Raw genomic sequence first — 26,649 nt, forward strand, 5'->3', positions numbered from 1 at the left:
TTGTTGTCTTTATTTCATTCACCCTCTAAAATGGGTATGTGCTGCAAATTTATCATAGTATTTCCGTGGTGGAAATGGTATGGCTCAGACTTTGGGTGTGGTGGAAGTGTTGGGCTATGTGGAATGACAAGAATGTGAAAGGGAGAAATGATTGACAGACAAGGAGCTGAGTCCACTGAGGGGTTGTGTTGTGTAGGGGTGACTCCCACTCAGCAATAATCTTCCAAAGGGAGAAATGTATACACTGTCAGCACTACAGACGCTGAATCAGGACAAATATGTGTGTAATAAGCATTTGACAAAGAGGTAGAGGAAGGAGGTGAGGTGAAAAGGACAGATTTGTGTGGGCATGTGGTTTTGTAATAATGTAGACTACAACACTATGAACTCTTTTATTAGACTGCTTTACTTAAAAAACGAACAAACACAGCAATTAAACTTTTCTATGGAACCATAGTACAAGACTAAATCTATGTGATAAACAAACTACAATGCATATTCAGTTTGAACACAAAAGCTACTCTTTATAAAAAAAAGCAAAAACTGCTCTTTAAACAGAATATCAACTGTTAACATAAAATAGGATAAATAGCCAGAAGAGTCATCATTTGAAAGCACAAGAAAACTGAGTTGGCACAGTAGATTTTGAAGAATCAGACAACTAAAATGCAGACAAAACTACACAGAAACAATCTTCCACTGATATCAGTATTTTCGGTATCTTGCGATTACAACTATGACTCAAGTTCAGTGTTGTAAATTGTGCTATTGTGACAAAATGAAACATGGCTGCTTTTCATGCTTTTCCGTTACTAGAATAATTTCAGAGGCCCCCTTCTCACCCTTTTATTCATACATCCTCTTAATTTGTCAGGCCCTTAAACTTATTTTTTGCTGGTTTAGTTCCACTGGCAAGAACAGTCCAGGGGCTCCTGGAAGCTATACTCCACAACTGTGGCATTGCGAGAGCAGTAGAGTGTGATGGTGCGGGTTTGCAGTCCACTCTCACGGCAGCACTTACAGAACCTGGCGTGACTGTTGATGTTAAAGTTAAAAATGGTGGCAGATGGACATTTCCCATCGCAAGAGTAAACTGTTACCTGTAAGAGGAGCGACACAGGATAAGGAGACTAGGGAATAGATGATTGTAATTATCAAGATATTTTTGAAGCCAGCAATGAAGCCCTTTCATTCTAGTCTTGCATGCAAACGTTTGTCTCTTACCGGCGCGTTGCTCCTGCAGTCGTCTTTTCTGATGGTAGTTCGAATGGCCACACGTTTACATGTCTTGCCATCCTCTTTACCTGCACATGTTCCAGCAGAATTTAAATTAACACACAAAGTAGCATTAAGGAAGAGCTCTATAAAAACACAGAAACAACAGGAACATCAAAGTAATTATAGATCACCATCAATAACTTTTTTTGTACTCTCATTACATTATGATTTGTTTTTCCTGACACGTTAGAAAGAAAAAAAAGTCTAATCTAAACACATATCTGGATCCCTGACACGTCACACGTCAACATGAGTATATGAAAAAAGATTGACAAAAAACAGCCACAAAGAAATGTAAACGCACACACTGGCAGTCATAGTCTCACAAATCGTGACCTGTCACTCACACACTCTGAGATGTCTTCTGAGAAGTGCTCTTTGTTGAACAGCAGTAAGAAGTTTGCTTTGATTGACAGTTGGATGATGGAGAGGGGAGCACAGGTCTCCCGGCAGAGATCCTCTTAATGGCTACTGATCTAAACTTAACCTTACTTCTAAACCCATCAAAGTTAGCTGAATAAAATCTGTGCAGACCTAGAATGTATGAGAAGAGTAGATGATTGCCACTTGTTTAACACTTGAGCTTAAACTGCATCACAAGTGCTGAAACTTTGATTTGATAAAGGCTTTTCTTTATTTCAAATTGTGTTTTGAGAGTTACCCAATAGACATTCAAGAGATAAGACAAAAAACAGAAAAACAGAAACACACACTCACAAAAGTTTGAAAGTACAAATAAATGAGTGACTGAGATGCCAAAGAATGATTATAAGTGGAATAGAGCAAAGTGGTGATACCTGTGTCACAGTTAGTACTACCAGTGGGCGTTATGGGGTTAATGGTAAATGGTAACACACCAACTCCAGAACCTGGGAGCATCATTGGGGCCACAGCCGTCCGGTTCAAATAGTGTCAGAAGAGCACAAGTTTACGTTTTGTTGAAAAAAAACACAGTTTTATGTCACACAAACATACAGAGGCTGGAATCAGTGCAGCTGGCATGCACATGGATTTCACTTCTTTTGAGGTCACTCTGGGCAGCCAGCCAAGGAACACAGTCACTTGATGTACTACCAAGCTCTGCAGGGCAAACTCTAACCCCTGCACCATTTCACATCCTGATTGGTAAAAACGCTCACCGAAGAGCAGCCCAGTTGGTGAAACTGCAAGGACGCTGCTAAAGCAGGCAAGCGGGTGAGGGTGCAATGCTAAATCCAACGGAGGGAAGATGTCACCACTGTTTATCAAAGGTTTAATCTGCCCAAAGTACTAAAGTTGTTTTACTCAACATCTTTTTGTAAAGCAGACAAATCATTATCATTTAGGTTCAGATGGTCTTGTCATTTCATTGTATTTTATTATTAATATTATTATTATTATCATTATTTTATTGCTACCACTTATAGTTCTTCTAACTGAACTGTGCTGCAACTTGAAAATGTCAGCAGAAGATTCCAAGGACACCTGAGGAAGCCAGGGATTTTGAAATGTAGTCATAGCCCACCAGGCTTCATCTCCACCTTCTACAAAAGGCCACACACCCAACCATTCAGCCAGAAAGCCCATCCACTGCCAGGCAACAAAGCGCTTGCCCCTCTAATCAGCCGCTCAAAGCATTATGAGTATAATAAACCTGGACACTCACATATTCTGCAGCAACCATCCACATAGCTCTGAACAACACCCCCACTCTGAAACAAAGAATAGGATGGGAAACAAAGGTTTATTGGATACATATTTTAAAGGAAACTTTGAAGAGCCCATACATAATTTGGGTTGTACCAACAAATAAGTCACAAATTATAAAGTTGAACTGGAAAAGTTCTTAAATAAATAAAACCCCAAAAGAGGTTGACTTGTTGTGTAAAATGTAAAAAAACCCAGTACGCAATCATTTGTAAATCGCAAAAAACAATATTTCATTCACAAAAAAAAACAGAAAACATAAATTGTTTAAAATGAAACATTTTATCAAAAATATCGGTTCATCTTGAATTTGATAGCAACAGCACGTCTCAAAGAGGCTGGGACAGGGTCATGGTACCACTGTGTAACATCCCTTCATTCTATAACTAGTCTGTAAATTTCTGGGAACTGAGGAGACCAGTTGTTGGACATTTGGAGAAGAATGATGTCACAATCTTTCATTTTCTTCCAGTAGTTTCTTTTCAGTACCTCTTACTTTTCCAGTCTTTTGTCTGCATGGTCCCAACCTTTTTGAGATTTGTTGCCCCCATCAAATTTGAGATGAGATCATATTTTCATAAAGTCAAATGTCTGACTTTCAACATTTGATATGTTTTCTATGTTTTCTATGTTTTATTGTGATTAAACTATTAGTCTATTAGATTTGCAAATTATTATTAGTATTCTGTTTTTATTCACATTTTACACAACATCCCTTTGGGGTTGTAATTATCAACTGCTCCACTGAAACTGCCATCGATCTAGTCATTTAGAAGTCCTAACCTGAACACATTCTGTATCATTGAAAGGAGGGCAAACCACCCCAGAGGCAAGTATCACTGCTCCCACTGCTGTCTCCATGCAGTCATAACGCGTACAGTTCTCCACCCAGGAGCTCCCTGCCTGCACACACAATGAGACTTATGAGAGCTTGAAAAAGGGATCCTTGAGCACATGTGGATGTGGATCTGGTTGTTCTCACAGTGAAAAGCTCTGTAGTCCCATTTTCATTGGTGAAAGTACAGGAGATATTTTTACAGGAGCCACAGCACACCTGAGGGTCAGTGGATGGTACATACACCTGGTGCTAAAACAAGAAGTGAATCCAAACACAAACAGCGACACAGAGACACAGCAGAGAGTATTACAGGGCCAGGTGAGGTGTAAAAGTCAGTTGAGATAATATCACTATAACACAGTTCGTATTAATGTGATATTTTATTTGCTGGATACATACTGATCCACATTTTTGAGAGCAGTTGACAGAAGAGATCTCCATGGCATAGAAGCCAGAGAGAGGATCCTTGTGATGCAGGCATTGTACAGTGTAGCACAGCTCTGCCTCAAAGTACTGAACCAGAGACTGGCCTGGGCCCAGCACTGTCACTCCTTGGAAAAGACACACCTCAGCTTTTTCTATACATCAACACACAGACATGGAATCTATGATTACACATCTAATGACCTTTATGAAAATTATGAAGGCAGCAGGCAGTGTGGACTCTGAAAAGTATGTAAACTCCACTGTCAAACTATTATCAGGGGTTTCTGTGCTTTAAAAATGAATTACACATACGACATGTGTGCTGAGGGCAGCCACAGTTGGTGCTGCTGTCTGGAACTTCCACCAGCACCTCCCCCTGAGAGAAAACAAAGCGCTGACTTAACTGAATGTGCTCACTTTCTGGCAAAAACATTATTTGACAGTGACTTCTGATACAGCTTTTTGCTGACTTACCACCTGACATATGGGGAGACTGCTGTCCTCACATTGGCATTCTGAGCATGGGAGTAAGAGAATTAAAGAGAAAAAGTAGTGTGAAACTTATGCAAGTACGTGACAGGCATTAACAACTTTTGAGTTAATTGCAATCATCGACCCATAAGGGATTTGACACCAGTAACAAATGGCATATGAGCGTGCGTATGTGCATGTTTTTCAGTGTGTGTACCACAGTGATGCTGAGGGCAGCAGTGCCCGGGCACAGCAGTTCGAACCAAAGAAAGACCAGGTGCACAACTCACAGATGATTCGGGACAAAGGTTAATATCACACACTGCAATACATGAGAGAGAAAAATGATTGCAAGAGACAGATCCAAACACAAACAGTCACAAAAGCCAACACACTTACTACAATGGTACTGTGGACAGCAGCTGCTGGTGGTGTTTAGATCCACAGCCAGAATTTCTCCACGAGAGCAAGTTGGAATGGGCTCAATACATGACTCACAAACTGTTCAGACCGAAAAACAAACAATTTACCAAATGGCAACTTTCAAATCACAGATATAGTTTAATCCTGAGCCGTGTTCAAGAATTAAAACTTACCACACAGATAAGAGTAGCAGCAGGATTTCTGACCCCTGACTTCAACAAGGAACTGATCTTCTCTGCAGTCAGGGGCAGAGACAGGAGGACATACCATGGGGTCACACTCTGAGGAAAACCATTGAAAGTTTAACTGATCTGTCATATATAAAATATAGTTAAAAAAGTCTGCAGTAGAGTGTCTTCTTACCACATCGGTACTCTGGACAACAGGACAGAGCACTGTAACCAATCACTAGCCTGTTGCCATTGTCACAAGGTGGAGCTTCACTGTCACATATGGTCATGTTGCACTCTGACAAGCAGTGGAGGACGGAAAAGTACAGTGGAAGAAATGGGAAGTATTGTTAAAACATAATTAGCATAATACTATAAGGATTAAGTCTTATACACAGAGTTAAAAAAAATTAAGTGAAAAGCATTATTTCTCAAGTTCTGGGTCCAGATGTTCGTATAGGGGACGTTTAATTTGCTTGCCTGAAATGTTGAACCTACCACAGATCTTCTTTGGGCAACAGGCACCTTCTTCCACTACATCCAGCACATACTCCCCCTCCCTCTCACACAGTGGTATGGGGACAGTGCTGCAGTCTGGTTCAATGGCTACCACTGATCCATTCTCCATACACTTGTACAGACAGCAACCACGAGCAGAGCCATTCCACACCTCACCCGGGGCGTGAGGGTTACCTTCATTATCTGTGCATACTGGATATAATAGAACCAAGTAAATACAACAAAGTCATGATACAGAGCTGTAAGGAGCAATATAAAGCACAGAACATATGCAAAATCTCAGACAGTGCAGCGTTCATCACAAAAGAACATAATTGATACTCACCACAACGATCCTCAGTTACACAGAAAGGAGAGTCAGCACGGTGCAGGATAGTTCCACTGCGGCACACACACTCCTCTCTGATGAAAGAGCAGGTAGTTTCTTCATAGTACTCTCTGTTCAAACATGTGCGGCTGGTGCATGTGCTCACACAAGGCTGATACTCCTTACCAGGGGGACAACGTAAGGCTACAAGATGACAGACATTGATGAGCAAATAAGATACACAAGCAAGCATATTTGTTATTTATTTGCCATGTGTCTTCTTACGGCAGAAATTTTGCCGTCTCCAGTTGATGCAGACTTGATGTGTGTAGCAGACTGCCACATAGGCAGCTAGAAAGTCACACTGGTGATCCTTATAATGCAAGTCTCCCGCCCACATGATGTCGCAGAACTGCTCCGGAGGGACCTGCACATTTTTCTCGTCAATTTATGTTTTCTCAAAATAGACAAGTGTGTAAAATGTCATAAAAATAATAACATCTAAATGTCCTATTGTCTAGAGTGATGGTTAACTCTCCTAATATAATCCTACCCCCCCCCCCCCCTCAAAACCAAACTTAACTCTCACACAAATCCTGTCATTTAGGGGGTTGAAACCAGAAAAATGTTTGCCTCGTTGCGCTCCATAAATAAATTGATAAATTAAAAGATCTAATGTCAAAACTGTTGATGAATTTTTCTTATGATCAACTTATAAATTAGTCAACATTCATTTTCAGACCTAAAATCATGACAAAGTAACTCAACACATGCTCAAGTATCAGGTGTGTGAAATGCTCAAAGATACCTTGCCATGACACGGTGTGAAGGCCCTTTGGCGAAGCATAGAGAGACACGTGGAGCAGTCGCCGATGGTACAATTGTCTCCGACCCTACGCGTGTGTTCGGTCTCATCTGTGGTGTAGACTCTCCATGCCTGCAGGAAGAGCATCATGTCTCCAACCTCTCTGACCACTGTGCCGTTGGGAAGCTTCAGGTCATCTTCTGGGTTCCCATCACAGCAACCTGTCACAGTGAGGTGATAGGTTTTTGGCATAGATGTCAATGCGAGTTTAGTTGCTGCTTAGGGAGTGAATAAGACTAATGTAAAGTGAGATAATGTCTAAATGTCTAAAACTGCCTAATGGAACCAAACGGCTCTTAACATCTCAAACTGTCATATCCCATAATGGTACAAGTCACAGTGATGCTGCACTGTAGACATTAAGTTTTTTCGCACTTAGGTAAATGAGGCGTGTGCTGCAAGTCACAGGTGGTGTTTTTGGGTGCATGTTTATGTGGACTCACCACACAGGCCACGGGTAGGCACAGATGCATTACTAGGAGCAATGTACTGCAGCACCATAATCCCCGTGCTATGATACCACTGTATGCTGACCCTGCCAGGTGTGTGGATCAGGTACATGCTGCCTGTGTCTTCCACATAAAGGGAGTGACGTGAGAATGGAAGCTTTGCAGGTCTGTAGTTTACTGTCACCTAGAAACACATCAAATGTAATCAGCCTCCTTATCCATGTGGGAAAGGTTAAATAGGTACTTCTTTATCAAAGCAGGTTAAAATGGCCACCTTGCGATCAAGTCGGTTGATAATGATTCTGTAGGATGAGGTAGTAATGTTCAGCTTCTTAAAACAAAGACCAGATGTTCCTCCAGTAGGATTCTGCAGGAACCAGACATTAGTGAGCATTGATTGAGCATGCTGGATGAATTCAGCAGCTTCGGACTCAGATGCAAACACAAATATGCAGGAATGAACAGCAGGGAAGGAAAGAAACGGTACTCACAATTCTTCTGATGGAATTCACACTCTAAAAAGAAAACAAAACATTGCGCTGACAGCAACTATAAGTTTGTCCTAGATCAAGATACAGTACATGTTTTCCTTCTGTTTATGTTACCTGACTGGTTGGACATTTCTCCACAGCACCAATAATAGTCTCTCTGGGAAGGTTAACCAAGATGTATGAGCCATTGTCATACAACGCTACATTGTTACCATCAAACGTGATTACGCGCAGGTCTGACATCATAGTGCAGCGACCTAACACAAGCAAACACAGATGAGTAATCTGTGTGTACTACCAGCAAAGTATTAGTTGATCATTTGGATACTTTAAGTTTCCAACAAAGCTTACATGGGCACTGCCACTGTGGACAGCAGGGGTCTGTGTTGATGAGGATGGGCAGGCCCAACAGACTGCACTGGGGTGGGGTGGTGTTGTAGCGACAGTGGAGGGAGGAGTTGTGAAGAAGCAGCTCTCCATTGAAACAGATCAGCTCAGCACACTCGTCAATACGAAAGGAGAACGGGGGCTGTGAACGCAATAAACACATTTTGTTTTAAATGCTTTTTTTTTACATGCCAGAGCTTTCGTAGGTGTTTCGTTTTTTTGTATTAAACCTTTTTATTTTCCAGATTTCTAATCCTTTATCATGCCCCAGCTTCCATATCTAGTTATTAAAATGTAGCGCATACTTGTTTATGCAAGTATGAAATCTATAATAACCGAATATGCATTATGTTAGTGATACACATGAAATAACTATGCATACAGTTCGAGGGTTAAACTGAGTTGAGACTATCTGAGGTTCAGCCTTGGCACGTTCACTCTTCAGTGTCATCTGGAGACAGTCAACCTCACCACACCCATCTGCAACACAATACTCAGCCTTCAAATCATGAATTAAATGTGCTTTTTTTAAGGTCCAATCAGGCCTGCATCCGTCCTGCCTATCCTATGCTTTATATCACTACATATATATGGACATAGAACTACAGCCGGGAGGTTTTGTTCTCTAGATCTACCTGTGCAGAGTTGTCTTCAGTGTCTGATAATTATTAGTAAAATAAATGACACCCAAACATTATTAGTTTCATAGACTGCACAGACACAGACACGGAGCATCCTCATTAGATGGACTAATGTGAAACACACCAGTAACACAGCAGTAAACTAATTTGCACTGAAAGCAATACAAAGTCCACCAAAAGGGCTGTGTTTTCCATATACATAACACAAACAGTAATGAGCCTAATTAATTAACAAATAGATTAATTATGCTGCAATATACCTATATATACTGAGCTGTTTTCAGCACAACCTTCTCTACGATTTAATTGCAAACATATTTCTAAACAGGGAAAATTGTCAACGTTTATATCGTGAGGAAAAAGTAGTGTTTGTCTAACACTGCTTTTTTGTCTTTCACTAGTTGTGTAAACTGATGTTAGATACACATAATTATAGTTTAAATACTAAATATGATGTATTGCCACTTTCTACAATAAGACACATTATGTAAGATTAGTTTTTCCAAGTAATATATGTTATCTGTGGTTTAGATTTTTTATATTTCCTGTAAGTGAATAATTTTCTTCTCCTTTATGTGTAACAAAGTGAATGTTTGTTTTTCTATGATACTTGCATTGCTCACAAGCGTTGAGTATACCAACAGAGTAGACTTCATTTATGGACAGTCTGTCACATGATTACCAATCACAGGGCTACTCTTTACTCTTTACTCATCTAACAATTGTTTTTCAGTCAGTCTGTGTTGCATAAATGGACATGAATTCATGTCAGTTCATTAAATATTTTAATTCTGTTGTCAAAAGAACTGTTAATACTGAATGAAACACTTGACAAGTTTCCGTGAATTCATTCATTTGAATAATCAAGTACACTGTTGATCTAATTTACTAAATTTTTTGAGTTTAATTCCACAGCTGATGCACCTGTTTGTAGCATTTTGTGGCTATGAACTTCAAATACAACAACAATGCTTACCGTGCATGGACTAGTAGGCAGAATGAAAGGAAGTGCGGTTGATGCTTCCACTGTTGTGGGAGAGGTTTCAGGGCTTGTGACTATTTCTGTGCTCACAGGTTCAGTAGTTGGCTCGGTGGTTGTAAGAAGCGGGGCTGTGGTGGTTGTCTCTGCTGGTGCTGGTGGAGATGTAGTTGTGGATTTGGTGGTGGTTTCTGGTACTGCGGAGGTGGGGGCAGTTGTAATGACGGTGGTAGGGGAAGTCAGAGGAGGGGCAGTGGATGTTTCTGGGGATGGTGTGGTAATAGTTGTGAATGTAGCAGTAGAGGACAAGGTGGTGGAAGCAGAAGTAGTAGGGGATGGAGAAGAAGTGGAGGGGACTGTAGTGGGTGCAGTGGATGGTGTTGCCACTGTGGTCATCTCAGTCGAGCTAAAAGTGGTTGTCTCTGGAGGGGTGGAAGGAGTGGGAGTAGTAAAAACTGTAGTGGTTGGAGGAGATGTGGATGGAGTTGGTGTGACAAGCTCAGTAGTTAATGTTGTGCTGGGAACAGTGGGAGTGGTGGGTGTAGTTGTTGTAGGCATGACAGTGGTTGAGGAGACAGTTGTTGCTCTCGTAGTGGTGGTAGTAGTAGTTGTTGTAGTTGCTGGCCTTGTGGTCGTTGTGGAAGTCGTAGTAGTGATGGTTGTTGCTGTAGTTGCTGGTGGAGCTGTAGTAGTTCTGTTGGACCCCGTCACATATGCAAAGGGTGTTGGAGTTGGGGGAAGCGACACACCTTATGGAAAAGATTGATTTCATAAGCACATACATTCAATCGATTTTAAGAAAGTAATCAAATTTATTAAAATGAAGTATTGTGTCACAAAACCATATTTCTCTGTAGCATTTTAAGACTGAAACCTGGCTGCACTCACAGTCCTCTGTGTAGACACATCTTCTTGTGACTTCATCCAGGACCATGTTCTTGGGACAACGGGGGAAGCAGCCTTCCACGCTGTAACGTACAGAAACAATTTCAGTGCCTGGATTGAGCATAGATTATGTTGGCTGTACAATGAATGCTTTTATTGAGCCAAGCCTCTTACGGAGGCAAGAACTGGCAGCGTGTGGCATCTGGATCACTGCACGTGTGGACACAAGGGTTCGCACAGGCCTGGTAGCGCCACTCACACATCATACGATAAGGTATTACAAAAGAGCTCTCTGCAAAAAGAAAAATGCCTGATTAGATAGCAGTCGTGTGTGCAATACATTCATGCATACATGTGCCGACAGTGATCCCAAAAACTATTTGGACATGTAATTTATGCATTAAATAATACAGGCCAACATGATGGCAAACACTGGCCTGACTAAAGATCACTGTTTGAGTGATTTATTGAGTGTTTGATTTATTGATTTATTTTGTATGACTGATTACTGCTTGGGAATATTTGGGCTTGGAATCAACAGCAACAGGTTCTGCGATGTCTGGAATATTTTTGTAGAATATTTTGTCACAGTGACTTTGGCTTTTGAAATTTTGGATATAAAATGCCATCACCTCATCATTTTATCCCACTCAACAAATGTGTGAAAATTCATGCCCCTCTCTTGATGACTCCAATTAATCGTGTCGGGGATTTGAAAAAAATTCCCATGCGATGTTGCTGATATTGCATTTACAAGGATGGGAAGGACTGATGATATTTTGGGGCCATTGTATTAATGTTGGACACATGCTTGTGTTTCTGACCCTCCAGAGTGATGCTGCTGCTCGCTTTGAAGCCCTCGGAGGTGTCGTATCTCTGGGCCCGTATAGTGTTGCGTGTAAGGGTCAGAAAGACTCCAGGTTGGCTGACAAGCTCAAACGAGGTATACCCTGGCAGAAACAGCCCCTGGTGCTGGATAAAGGTTGCTCTACGACTGAACTCCACCCCTCGACTCCACTGCTCCAACTGGAGACGGTTACGTCCTGACACTGCAAGGAAATAGTTTGGTCTCTCTGCAGACTCCAGTGATACCACAGGGACACCTATAGAACAGAAGCAAATTCAATTTAATTCATCTGAAAAACAAAAAGCGGCAGTTTCCTGTTGTGTGAAAGTGGATGCTCACGTGATGTCCTGTCCCTGTGTAGGCCTGCGGTGATCATAAAGTTGAACAGTAGGCCTGGGGCAGGCAACTGCCCAAGTCTCATTCTTACCAGTGGAAAGACTAAGCTGCTGGTGCGATTCGCTCCAAACATGGTGTCATTATAGATAGCACTAACCAAGGAAAATGGGCCATCACCTAGCTCTGTGGGAAAGTGATATAGTGAGACAGGAAGTGGGTGGTAACAAGTCTTCTGGGAATCAAAGTAAGCTCAGAAACTGGAAAAAAAAAACTTCACTCATACATACCTTGATTATAATATTCACAATCATAGGCTGAAATAAAGAAAGATAGTTCAGAAGTTTTAAAGCTATTCAATAGTATAAAGATCATGCAAGATCTAAAAGAAATTGATATGTAAATTTTATTAAAAATCACAGAATACAGGCAACACAGATTGGACCAAAGTACCACATTTTATGTGTATCTGTCTCTGTGCCATACTCACGACAAACAGATGGTGATCTCCAGTGTATTGTGACCCCCTGTTGACAGCATTTGTGTGCATATGCAGCGATGGACGTGCAGAGACACTCACAGTCCCCCCCACGGTTACAGTTGCAAGTGTCTGTCAGGCAGTTCCTATAAAACCAGGCTACATCAACCTGAAGGGAGCACCATGTATGCAGTCACACACACACACACACACACAAATACAAACAATCATAAAGTGAACCAGGCCAAATCTTGCTGGGAGAGGCTGGGGGAGGTCTGGTTTAGGGGGCTGAGTAGTTTTCAATAATTTAGACAGGAAGGATTAATGAGATATCTGGACAAAGAAATTAGGGTCAACCTCTGGAGCAAAAAGTATCAGATGAGCTCCATGACAAAAAGGCAAAATGCCTACGCACTCAGTTGGTCTGTCTGCAGGCAAGATTAACTGGAACTCCATTTCCTTACACTGGTTACTATAATGCACATAAACAGCACACATCACCCCAGCAGTACTTTATTATGCATCATTATAATTCATGAATGATGTGGCAAGCAGATATTGATTAGATAATGGCTGAAACAACAATGGGTAATTTGAATATTAATAGCCACATTACTAAAATGGCACTCAGTCATGCCAAGATTATATATTTCTTAGTCTGAAGAATAAAGAATCCCAAAAATCTATGTTAAGGAAAGCTGTAAACATGGACAATCTCATACAAATGAAACGATGCCACCTATCCCATTCATCCTTGCTCAACCTACACAAATTAGATTTTCAACAGCGTGTGCCAAACGCATAAACATAAACATAGATTTAAAAAATGCACAGCAGGAACTGTATGTGGATGCCAGCAATGACATGTCAAAACAACTGGACTGTATTTGTAGAAAAATGGAAATTACATTCCGAATTGGATTTTTTTCCTTTAGAAGGGAGAGCTTTGGGAACAGACATGTATAATCAATGGAACTGATAAATGCCATCTGATTTCCACCACACGGATTCAGTCTCTCAGTCATTAAATGGAAATGTTTTCCTGATTTTATTCGTCCAAAAAACAAACTTACAGAGAAGAAGCCTCTTGTCAGTCCTTAGAGAAAAAACAACTTGTTTTTGTCCTGTTACCACAGCCTTATAGACCGATGCCTTTTGAGTTTGTTTACACTGTCATTTCTTCCCTGTTCCATACAAAGAAACAAACTCCAGATAAGAGCGAGGTCAGTGCTGTTGCTCCTAAAGAATGATCAATACTATATCAAGGCTATGCTCTTTTCGCCACACTATAATTACAAGGATCCAATAATTCAGCGCAGCTTTTACAGTTCAGAATGACAAATACATATAAACAAGACAAAAGTTTAACAATAAAGGCTGTTCAGAATACTACCTTAAAGAAACATAAAATTAAAGTAGGTTAGACTGAGCTGCTCCTCAAAGTTAACTTATCTGTGTTGACTGGAGATCGGTAGCTACTCACCAAACAGAACATGACAAACAAGGAGTAAATCAGATAAAATGCAAATTATTCAGTCTTTTGACAATTTGAAAGTAAACAATGTTGTTTAAGCACAATGTGTCCCTTTCAGTTCTGTCAAGCACTCAAGAAAGGTAGAACCAACAACAGAAATGCAAGCTTCAAAAGCAATACACAAGAGAATATTTCTAAAGAAAGATTTGTTCTTGTTATGACAATCTCCACTGAACTTATTAGTTTAATAATTTAAGTCAAATGAGTGAGAGGCGTGCTTCACTTTTAATGGTTGATTGCTCACGAGTGTTTCTGTGAACATAAGCATGGCTCCATCTACTGGTGATAAATAGTAATAGATATATTGCAAAAACACTTGGAAATGTAAATTTTTGTACTTTAGCATCTCGTGCAGTATTTTTTTCTAAGAGTAACCTGTTCTATACTCCCTTCCCATCCCCTACTCACCTGTTTCAGACTAGATAACCTTTCTATACCTGCACATTGACATTTGTGTGTGTGTGCGTGCGAGTGTGTGTGTGTGCATGTGGGTCCGATTCAGTTCAGTTCACTTCTGAGGTACTTACCACATTGTGACAAGGTGCAAAGACATCACTGTAGAGGAGAGCACACTCCCTTTTAGCATACGGCTGTCTCCCTAAGTCCCCTTCACACGGTCGCTGAACTACATAGTCACTTTTGCACTAAAACACACAAAGCACACACACAGAATGCAATCAAGTGTCTGATTACTCTTAAATATCACAGTGGACTCAAGGGAGACAAGGACATAAATCACAGCGCCAACAGGGAGCTGGGGAGGAGTGAGTGAGTGAGTGAGCGGGAGTTAGACAAAGACAGTGTGAAGACAGAGGCTAGAGGCAGGATCAATACAGAAGAGACGATGAGCTGACTCATACCTGTCCCAAGGCCCAGCTGTCTCCAAAGGTCTGTGCATTATTGACTTCCATGTGACTGGATGTGGTCATATCATTCACTGTCACAGTGTCAAAATTTCCACACAGGCCACTGAGGAGGCCCTGGAGGAAAAAATGTAAACCAGCAAGTCATGCCTTTGGATGTATTTCGTAACACTCTTAATTTCAAACAGTACTTCTTGCTCAGACCTTCCACCGTGGTCCAGCTCTGATGTGTACAGTTGTCTTGCGATCCCAGAGGATGGTCAGATCCTGATTAGGGAAGTGGACCACAGAGTAGTAGCCAGCTTTCCACAGCTCAAACTCTGACCCTCGACCAACAACAGTGGAAGGACTCTGAAGCAGGAGTACAAAGTAAAAAGCAAACTGATGTTAGCAAAATACACAGAATTTCAATTTAGCAAATAGATTTTTGACTGAAACCAAAAATGGGATATGTATGTAGCATGCTAGGTATATAGAGAGAATGAATCTGAGGATGAACTCTGTACTGGATTGCCAGAGTTGTCAGTGAAGTAGATCTTGGTAAGTCCCACGTGAATGACCAGTATTTTAGTACAGACAATGCCGCTTTCATAGCAGTCCTTGTTTTGGGCAACAATGGACACCTCGGTTTGTCCAGCACTCTGGTGAGAGGGGAAGACAAAATAAATTCATAATTTCCTCTCATCCCTGTCCAACAAACACAACAGAATGCTTTTGTTTGTTCATTCAAAACATTAGAAATCAAGTAAAACATTAGGCACCAAATTGTAAATGTGACTGTTAGTTCAGGAAAAAAATCATTCTGGATACATATGAGGTGACAAGACGAAGTAACAATGCTAGCATATTAAGACACAGCTTTGACCTGCGTCCCAATTCTTTTCAGGTGTGCACGGTGGCGGGCAGTCTGTTGGGCCTGAACTACAATGTCTGTTCTGCTAATTCTAATTCTATATCCCTGGGAGCGCAGGAGCCCTGGGGTTTGATGTGAACACTGGTTTCTTTGTATCACTTCTAGCTTTGCTCAACATCAGCTAGCATTACTGTAGAGCACACCCTCCTGAACCCACACACATAGACACACTTAAATCTGCTCTAATTAAAAACAACTCTCATCTAAGATTAGAAACGGGCTTGGATCTTCTTTCCTAGATTCAAATCACTCTGCAAATGTTGAGGAGGCTTCTCTTTTGCCTTTTCAGCACACAACATATGTCAATCACATGCTTCCCTAGTTAATTCTTTCAAAGGCTCTTTGGTAAAACTGAAACCACAAATTTGCCACTAGGAGTAATTTTACTCTTTCACTGTACACAAGAGAATTATACATTTACAGATGCTTGCAGACAGACTCTACTCACTTTGAGCAGGTAGACTTGACAGTCAGAATGGTAGTCGTACTCAAGGCCGTCAAAGGTGTGGTAGTGTCTGTCGCTGTAAATCGTGCATACAGCTGGACATGGGGAGTAGCTGCAGTTAAAGTAGCCACGGTGGCACACACTGAGATGGGCAGGTGCAGAGCAGACAAACAAAAATGTTGCAGAAGTGTTATTTCATGCAAAACATCTACAGACTTTGAAATATGAAAGATGAGAAGTTTGCATTGCTTACTATGAGATTCTTTCATTTCATCCTCCCGAGGGATCAATAAAGTTCTATCTATCTATCTATCTATCTATCTATCTATCTATCTATCTATCTATCTATCTATCTATCTATCTATCTATCTATCTATCTATTTAATGGGTTGCATCTAATGAAAATAAAACATTTTGCTTTGTAAATAATGACACTTTCACAGATTAGGTTTCCTCTGTCTATGAAAAATAATGAGTGCAGTAATAGCATTTACCATTTGTAACAAGGTGTTTCCACAGTTTGCCCCGGCAGGTATTCAAGTCCGAGCCAGGCACAGGGACAATTCTCTGGATAGTAACATTCCCCCTGGTGCAGCACCAACCTTCATACAGAACACAAAGGTACAACGTACACAATTTGCAAGCTCTTAAATCTAATCCCATCTCTGTGGTTTTGCCAATTAATTACAATTGATCACAAACTAACACTCGCTTCCAGGCAGCCACAGCCTTGATTGGTGTTAGTTGCTTAAGCTTTATAAATTCGGGAAATTTAATTGAAGACAAAATCTATTTCACCTAAGGCCATCTAACAAATTACATTAAACAAGATCTAAAAAACTAAGTCTCTCACTCTAATCAGTCATTCACATGTGGACACAAAGTCACAGAAATTGTCAGAAATAAAGCTAGTAATGCTCTAAAATCTCTCAGATTAATGAGAGTCTCTAAAATTGTGTTTTGCACCTTGATGTTTGTTCAAGAAGAAGCAGGTCTATAAAATTTTCTACAGCTGATAAACAGTACCAGAAAGTTAGGTCCTTAAAAAAGACCTGACACAGGACTTAAGTGCATCTGGCCCTTCAGTTGATCTATCTACTGTCTATCTATCTTCCTTTCTCCTGGTAATATAGTGTATGAAGAAATTATGGGTGGTTTAAGATGTTTGCACAGTACTGTATATTGGAAGCTTAGAAAGAATGGCTTGAATGCAAACAGTGATGTACAGATGCCATCTCGATGCCAGTGATGTTTATCCAACAATTCCACAGAACTCACAGCTGTGAGTGCTGCAGCTGTCTGCAGTAGGGAATACAGGAGCAGAGAAAGGGTGCTAGGATAAGCTCATGCATACTGGATATACTGTACTATCATAATCAAGTTTCAATTTAAGCATTGATGTGCTTTTTCTTGGGGAACAGTAAATGATTCATTAGAGTTAACCTTTTGCTTTCTTTTATTGTGTGTTTTGTTTCTTTATCATAGAAAACAAAAGCAGCTGCACACAGACTGTAAGAAAAAAAATTTCACTTCTGATGAAACACTGATCTTGTGCTTGCATGCAAGAAGCGGCTGCCTGGAAGGTACATCATGTTTTATGTGAAGGAAAAAAAGCTCAACACTGAAAGGAAGAAGTTGCAAATATTACCCAGGCAGGCAGACACAGCCAGGTATGCACGGTGTGTTGGGTGGGCAGGTGAGGTTCAACATCAGGTTACGGCAGGTCAGAGCACAGGCCACTCCTCCTCTCTGTTCAGTGCAGCTGTGGTACACTTTTCCCTCTGGACAGTCCCCATCCTCTTCACTATCTGGCTCTGCAATAATGAGGCACACACACGCAAACACACATACAACTAAATCAATTCACTGGTCGCTTTAAACATTCACTGCAACAGCCAGTCATGGGGAACAAGCTACAGTTGCAGACATGAGACTCTTGATTTCAGCGGGAGGGATATAGCCTGAAACAGCACTTTGTTGTTGAAATGAACAAGAGCAGGAACTGAAGGGAGGGGGGAGTACAGAGAGGTCACCTTTTTCCTCTGGCTCACACTCCATCTTCCCATTTCTACACAGGCTGGTGGAGGAGACAGGAAAGGAGAGAGAAAGAGGGGTGAGTGACTAATGAGAGAATAATGTTATCAAAAGTTAGTTTTAGTGTTCTACATCTCATCTGACAATCACTCAAGTTCTTTACTCCTTTCTAGGATGTGTTGGACAATGTATGTAAGTATGTAATACTGTAGTGCAGAGATTGGCGTCAGTGATAAAGCCAGCTGACTCACCAAGTGCCAGATGCACTGAAGGTTACTTCCCCTGGCTGTGACACACCCCCCATAGAGTAACAGTGACACTGTGACCTGAGGAAAAACTCAATGCATTATTTTGATGGTTCCTCTGTGATATACAGTGTGCTTATGTGTGCTTTTTCTACCAAAAGACAACTGATAGCTACTGTAAGGATAGAGTATGAGGTCTTACATGTGCACACAGCGCTGCTGAATATCATCATAGTAGCTGCCATCTGTACAGCCGCACCCTTCTGCACATTCATTAGGGTCACATGTTTCGGTGCTAGACAGTACACGACAGGACCGACCACAGGACGACACACATGAGTGGTACTGCATACCTCCAAGACACACCACCCCTATACATCCAAAACAAAAAGTAATACAATTCACACAGTACACCACAATTCTGATCTATTCTACCAGAGTGTGCCTCAAAATATCCTCAATAAAATGAGCGAAAAAAATTAGAACTAAAAGCAAAAAAAAAAATGCAATCCAAAAGGCAGAGACACTCACCACACTCAGACACTTGTGATCTGAAATTAATGTCAACTCCATGTTTGGAGCAGAGGTAAGTGTAGTGAGCCAGTGTCGTGCACAGACAGCTACTCCCACAACGACAGGCCTGGTAGCGGCACTGCTGCTGGTAGATGTTTGGACTGATGTAGCCATGACACGGAGCAAACAAACTCCCCAAAAGCACCTCACACTGGGATGCATAGAATACTGGGACATATACACACACAAAAAAGATTTGTAATTATGATTTTACCGAACTAAAATAGCTTTAGAATTTATAAAATTTACAGTGCAACCCAGAAATCAGTACCATTGGCATGTATTGTGCAGTCTGCACAGGAGTTCACATTTATATTAAAACCAACAACATTTACTCCGATATGAGGAATGGCATAGAAGTATATCCAAAAAAAAAACATTATTACCATTGTGCTGGTTCATCTCACATGGGTCTATAATGGGCAGATTAACTGGAGCAACACAAGCAGATGACACCTTCCATGCATTGGCATGAAGCTGAGGAGTGCCCTCTATCATACCAGCTGGAGACCTGCACACACACAAATACTGTCAGGAAAAAAAGACGTTTTTAACACTGACCTATGAGTAAGGAGTACTCCCTTACAGGAAATCATCTCGTAGATTTCCATTGTAGGTTCCGCAAAGGCCCAACGTCTGTCCACGCCACTGGCTGTCCAGCTGCACATAGACCCGTCCCCCTTGACCATCATAATGCAGTCTCAGACCGATCCCCGTCTTCAGCTGTATAAACATAGTGGTAAGCCGGCGCACCTCAACTGCATCTAAATATCCACAGAAAACCACATGTATGAAATTACTTAATAGTTCAAACTGTGCACCAAAATATGTATTTGAGGATTTTTTTCAGTGCATTTGGTCTCAATTTCATGTAAACGTGTTATGCTTAATTTGATGCTTTTGTGATTTCTACCATCAACATAGGGCAGGGCAGGTGCTGGGTTGACACCGATTATCACCTCCCCCTCTCTTGTCATAGTGATCTGATGACTTACATCTTCATCCAACACCACTGTCACTGACTGAATACACACCTGCTGCTGTTGATAAAGAAACATACGGAAGGGCCAGTTATGACAAATAGGATTAGATTATATAGCATAACATAATATGCTCCTGTGCAATATAACTTAAAACGTTAAATCATTAAAGTTCCTATGAAACTAAATTAAATATTTAGGTGTTCCTTTTATGATCTGCCTAGCTCTACACATCGTCTACACCATCTGCATTTTTCAAAGCCTGTAATCTATTGGGCAAATCTTTCTCGTTGTCTATCTGCAGGCCTGCACCCCACCTCCACATGGACATATAACCAAAAAAAATCTTATTGTAAAACTTTACAAATATGGAAAAGATAAAGAACCAATGAACAATCAGAGTAAACAGAATTGCATCAGTAATCAAGAGGTACACATTATATGACATAACCACTCATATCTGCAGCGATCTTCTGAAAATGAAACCACAAACAGCGAAGTCTAGTATAGAAAAACAGATGGGCAAGTCCTGCAGACTTGGCAGAGTGATCAATGCAAAATATCAATGCACTGACTTTCTGTAACAGCTCAGAGAGTGTGAACAATGCTTCATGATATCCACCCCTGTGGACGTAATCCAAGAAAGAAAAATAAATCGTTGTCAGCACAAAACAGCAGATTAAACTGATAAAGAGCACAAAGAGAAGCCAATTGAATATTAGAAGCACATACTTGAGATCAGCATTTTCAGTCTACCCACATCTGTTATACTGTATACTCTGTATGTCTGTGTGTGTGTGTGAGTGTGTCTGCGCGTGTGTGCTCATACGCTACCTCTGCACAGGTAGTATACTGCAGCGTGATGGTGAATCTGCTGCTACTGCGGCTTTTTGCTAGCACATACTGGCACGCTCCTGGCTGAAGAAACATCCTGCCGTCAAACGTGGTCACAAACACATCCCCTGCGACTGAACACTCGGCTAAGAAAGGACAGAGAGAATAAAAATGTGTCTTTTTGAATTTGAGGTCTTTATGGTATCTTTATGGTAGGAGATCCTCACCTGTGCAGTTATTCTCAGTGCAGTTCCACACTCCTCCCATGCACACACTAAAAGGAAAATGCAGAAAGTTAACAGCCCACTGGATATGCTATACATTTACCAAAAAATATATGTTCACACTCACCAAACACTGCAACCCTGATGAAGAACTTGTCCTTGTACATATGATGTTCCATGGTACACACATGGACACTGAGAAACAGCGATACATGTACCGTTCTGTAAGATAAGACCTGTGTGGGGGGAGGATTGTTTTCAAGTTCAATAAACTTGGCACATTCAGACAGAAATGACAAGTAATTTTTTTTATCCAAATACCATCAGGACAGTAGCATCCATCCAGACAATGCAGATTTGTTCCAAGACACTCTTTCTCAAATGTACAGGTGGGCGGACAGCAACTGATACAGTCTCTATACACAAAACTCTCCTCACAACCGTCATCTGTGCACATACAAACACAAGCATGAGTGTGAACTGTTGCCTGAGTAAAAGTTTGCACATTTAACAGGCCTTCTGCATCCAGAATGAAGTGAACTTGTGTTTTTACTGACTATGTAGAGCTGCAGAGGAAACTTACTACATGAAGGGAAGCTGTCTCTCCACTCTCTCACAGGATATCCAACATGTGAGCAGGCTCGAGTGTACTCTACCAAGGCATGACAAAACGTTTCCTCATCATCAGACCTAAGAGAAATAGGAAATGTTTTGGAGTGTTCCTACACTGTAACTCTCTGATAGAACAGAAGGTTAAATGTGTCCAGATGTCAATGATCATATTTTAACTTACGCACAAAGGTCAGAGACACAGCTGGCAACAAAGGGATTGGGGTCAATGTTTTCATGACATGACAGAAATGGAAAGAAGAGAAGCGCACTGCATTTCTCTATGGCATCCTGCACATGTTCACAAAAAGTACAGAATATTATGAATACATAGCATGTAATATTTACAATAGTTGGGTATTGCAAAACAAACACTGCATAATGTCCAATAAATGGACTTTATTTTTTCACGAAAACACTTACATCCATGTCTGATTCAGACTGGCAGGGCCCGTTAAAGTCTAGATCTACTGAGGGACAAGCTCGCTCATGAGGGAGGTCCACTGCCCAACTGTTACCAAAAATGGCAGGCTCATCTGTCTGAATGCCTGCAACACAAAGTCAACACATTTAAACATATTTGTGTAGGTATACAGAGCAGATATTCATAAATAAATAAAAAACTAAGAAAATCATGTATGAAAAGTATATTCACAGGGTAATGATGCAGTTCATAAGATGCCAGAAACATAATCAACATAAATTGGAGGTCTATTAATATAAAGTTGGCCATTATAAGGACAATTGTATGATTGTAAATACTAAATACTATGGGAATGAAACAATAGCAGGTTTACAGCTAAAGTATTTCTAGTTTGCCATCATTCCTTGAGTGAAACATTCTGCCTCATCAAGCAATGGACCACAGTTCATGTTACTAGCCATCTGAGGAAAGATCCATGCTTCTTCAGCCATTCAAAGCCAAACTACCAGTTCTCCCCTATCCTTCCACTCTCATCTCGACAGTCCCACTGCTACTATAATTGGCCAGAATCAGTGTTGAGTGTATAATCATAATAATTGCAGTGAGTGGGTGCAGAGTGAAGGGATAAGAGGATGAGGGGCCAGTAGAGACAGTCTTACCGCGAGCAGTGGTGAGGTCATCGCCAGCGATGTGGTTAAAGTTTCCGCACAGGCCGCATGGTGCGCCCTGGTGATCCTCGCTCATCTTTAGGTAGACACCTGAGCCTCCATCCCAGGCCAAAGAGAAGCCAAACACGCTCTTCACAAGCAGGTAATCAGCCAGTCGTTCAATAAATACTCCACCTACAGTCTGAGGCAAGCTTAACCTGACATTTCACAGACAGAAGAATCCAGAGCGTCAGAGACAAAGTCAGAACTCTGAAGATCATACTCAAAACACTCTATTGTAAGTAACTGGGTTGGTTTTTCCTTGCACACCTGCGACCGCCCTGGTGGACTTGATATCCAGAGATGTGGATCTCCTCCTCATTTGGGAAGAACAGACTGAGAGCTCTTGGACATGAATACACACTCCCTTCACACATTCTGCTGTTGTGAACCTGAGAAGACATCAATTCGATAGAAGAGAATCAAAGGAGGGGTCAGAGAGGAAAAAGCTCGGAAATTCATTAACAAGGATTAACCACAATCTATAACCGGAGCAAGCATTCTAAAAGACAGTCATCTGCCTAGAAATTATGCAAGAATGTTTGTGATATGCCCTCTGAATTAGTACAACAAATCATATTAAATGAGCTGTTATCATGAAACAATGCAAGACAAGAGATCAAAAGGAAGGAATGGAAATAGAAACAATTTAGGGACCTTTATTTAAAGAAAGCTTAATAGGGAAAACTATTTTCTTAAGGTTGCAAAATAATTTGTTAGCTAAAAGGATGAGGCACATGGTCTACTGCATAGAGGAATAAGCTACATCACACAAGACCTTTTATTTTGATAAAGTACAGAAAAATTTAGTTTGGTGTATGAAGTAAAATGTCACTCAATTGGAGCTTTTTTTACTTGAACTGTGCAGCATTTTAGTTTAACAGTAAACATTGCTAAATAGTAAGCAAGCAAGTTATCGTGTTTACATAAAGATGATTACGAGCCTTACCCACACCGTGTACTGTGGTGTAGCTGAGTGGCAGTCCTGAGCCAGAATATAAGAACAGGCTCCAGGGAAGTAGAAATAGATTCCATCAAATGTTTCGTAGTGGTGCTGACCCCAGGACCTGCAGATCCCGTCTCTATCCTGGCCCTGGTTTGGTACTGAGAGGAGAATGGGCAAAATGTAAAATGTAAAATGAAGTAGCTGACTTTCATGTGGTGGCACAAATACATTTAATCAGAAACTGACGCTTAACTTACTAGAGAGGGCAAGTTACACATCCCGTCTCTGTGATCATCTCCATATCTTTCATCATATTCTATTCTAGTGAAGGTATGAGTGAAAAATGAATACCTGAATTTTATAAAAGGCCTTTGTTATAGGGAATCCCCAAAGCTGGCTTTGCAAAGATGCTGCCTAAGACTATTGCCAAAATCTGAGGGAGTGGGTGGGAGCTGCAGTGAATCACATCTTAGTGAGTAGCTTATCAAATGCACACAAATTCTCCAATTAGCACAATTCTCCAGCCTTTTTCAGTATGTTTATTGTGTCTAAGGCCTCCACTGATCTTCAGAATTAGAGTTACTACTGGAAAGCTTACTAATCTTTTGTCAAATGAAGCTTTGATTATGTAATATTTTACTGTAATTATATTTTCTCGATAAGTACTAAGATAAGTTATCTAGTCAAAAGTCTCTATCCAAGGATTCAATTTCCAGTCTCAGTTCAATCTCTAAGGAACTTTCTTGTTTCTACCATGTGTGTCAACACTAAATTAGTCTCTTGAAATGAATGTCTTTAAAATAATTTTGACCTCAGATCTTCTGATAAACTGTATAAGAAAGCTGTTCAGAATATAGAAACTAGAACCTCCATCACTCAGCCCTTACCCTATTATCTAAGTTCAACTGACTTAAAATTTGCCTCTCAAGGAGACTCGAGTCTATATGTGTGTGTGTGAGTGTGTGTGTGCATGTGAGGGTAGAGCTGAGATAGAGGGTTGTGGATTTGTTTTAACAAAGAGAGACAAAAGAGGGAAAGAGACTAATGCTATTTTGATAATTAATGTTGTAGTGTGTTCAGGTAATTAATGTTTGCTGAATGATTGGAGAGTCTCATACATTCACTCATTCATGTGAACTGAGGGTGTGCCTTTACTCTGTTTTTAAAGAAGCAAATGTTATGGAAACATGCCAAGCAGCTGCATGGTTTGATGCTCGCATTGTCTGGATCAATGTGAGCAGACACACACACACACAAAAAAAAAAAATGTATATGTGTGTGTGTTTTTTACTCACTGATCTGGCAGCGGTCTCCCAATGCCTGGAGCTGAGCACAGTCACACACACCTCCCTCCTGACACCAGCCACCATTAAGGCAGCCGCAATATTCTGGGAAAGACATGGACAAAGTTTTTTTCTTCTAGTTTTTGTCATCCTTGCCTGTCTGAATGGTAGGTTTCTGTGAAAGCGTCTGGGAATGCTCAATTTTGTGCATATTCACCTGAAGAGGCATCTCTGGCTGTGTAGTTGTGCAAAATGCTGCGTGACAGAGTACCCTCAGACAGCAATGGTCTGTATGTCTTGGAAAACAATAAACAATAGACACTTAGAGCAGTTCCTTCAATAATTCCTAAGCTTTAACGGCATCAGTGGCACAGTTGTTCCGCTGGTTTACCTGCTGCGATAAGTTAAAAGTTGTGTCAGACTGAGTGGGCGATACGTGAATGTGTTAGTGAGTGTGTCTCATTCTTTACAAAGACAGCTTTGTGCAGGTAAGGGTGTTATGGGTATGTGGGTGCCCTGACCTCCTCTGGTTCTCTTAGGTGTAGTGTACAAACCTCCTCCCCAAGGAGATCCCGTTTCCTCCGAAGTGCATTAGCCCTTCTGCACACACACACAAACATGCACATTAGTGGGGAGAAATAGTCAGAGGGGAAACTTAAGTGCACTTTACACCACTTGAATTCAGACTCCGAATGCTTTTTTTTTTTTTGTACAGAAGCCCTCTCACACAAAAGTGCAAGTGGACACACATTCGTTTGCTATCGCGGTCACACACTCTTGAGTAGAAACAGAAAGTGTGCATCTATCGTGGTCATCTTAAAGGATATCCTTGTGTGCGATTGACCTGTGAGACGTCTCAACAATTACTCTTGACCTGTTCCTACACAGATTTGACACAATTTATTTCCTTCATTTACCTCTGTGATCTTCCCTCTGCCACTGAAAGTCGGCTCTGAGCTCCTAAAAAGAAGTCACACAATCAGCACAGCAGTTTAATCTGTCAAAACAGATGTGAGTGGCTGATCCAATGTAAAAAAAAAATCATGTTTTTAGCTAAAGGTAGATCCAGAGGTGTTCAAGCTACCAATCTTTTGTGACATGTTTTTTATTTTTTTTTTATGCTGTGACTAAACAGCTGGATGCCATGTCAGAAAACTGTAATATAAACAGGCAGGGAGGGAACACGGTTTTATCAAATTAAAAGTGAATGACATCTGACATTTAATGTGGATCAACAGAAAGACAGCTATTCCCAGGAATAGCCTATTCTTAAACAACTTCTAAAACATAAAGGATCTTGTGACGTACTGATAAAAAGAGACTCTGGCCTAATACCTGTGGTGGAACAATAAGTCTATATAACAATGAAGTTAAATCACGTGTTTGCTACAAACTTTGTGACAAGAACTGCTGTGGCCTTTTTGATAAGTAAAAAAAAAGAGACTCACCCTCAAATAATAGCAAGTGGGAGACTGAAAACGATATAAGAAGAAATCGTTTCACTGTCCCCTTGACGTTCATCGCAGAGTCCGAAAGGAAGTCCCACCGAAACGTCAACGACA

The 26,649-nt window shown here is 40.9% G+C and overlaps 1 protein-coding gene across 1 annotated transcript; it reads right to left on the reverse strand.

The window, feature by feature from the left end:
* Positions 1-579: 579 nt before the first annotated feature.
* Positions 580-26,608, reverse strand: otogl (otogelin-like). Its single transcript, XM_072385773.1, has 57 exons — positions 26,536-26,608; positions 26,005-26,047; positions 25,609-25,687; positions 25,305-25,383; positions 25,100-25,192; positions 23,808-23,962; positions 23,129-23,250; positions 22,811-23,016; positions 22,151-22,275; positions 21,912-22,018; positions 21,702-21,808; positions 21,440-21,565; positions 21,246-21,354; positions 21,122-21,168; positions 20,895-21,040; positions 19,994-20,120; positions 19,667-19,844; positions 19,467-19,591; positions 19,039-19,248; positions 18,710-18,878; positions 18,514-18,588; positions 18,262-18,305; positions 17,877-18,042; positions 16,723-16,830; positions 16,232-16,370; positions 15,377-15,511; positions 15,075-15,221; positions 14,868-14,987; positions 14,535-14,651; positions 12,486-12,642; positions 12,286-12,312; positions 12,002-12,181; positions 11,640-11,918; positions 10,990-11,107; positions 10,819-10,898; positions 9,928-10,679; positions 8,275-8,452; positions 8,038-8,180; positions 7,924-7,947; positions 7,707-7,799; positions 7,427-7,616; positions 6,927-7,144; positions 6,404-6,545; positions 6,137-6,322; positions 5,791-6,003; positions 5,486-5,590; positions 5,296-5,403; positions 5,099-5,200; positions 4,917-5,021; positions 4,703-4,743; positions 4,541-4,604; positions 4,202-4,380; positions 3,947-4,051; positions 3,748-3,867; positions 2,924-2,969; positions 1,225-1,304; positions 580-1,100 (listed from the first exon to the last, which is right to left on the reverse strand). Exons 1-57 carry the CDS (start codon positions 26,606-26,608, stop codon positions 900-902), a joined length of 7,713 nt encoding a protein of 2,570 aa, XP_072241874.1. The 3' UTR covers positions 580-899.
* Positions 26,609-26,649: the final 41 nt, after the last annotated feature.

Source organism: Leuresthes tenuis, unplaced genomic scaffold (assembly GCF_036924035.1).
Source record: "Leuresthes tenuis unplaced genomic scaffold, fLeuTen1.0.hap1 SCAF_5, whole genome shotgun sequence".
Classification (NCBI taxonomy): domain Eukaryota; kingdom Metazoa; phylum Chordata; class Actinopteri; order Atheriniformes; family Atherinopsidae; genus Leuresthes; species Leuresthes tenuis.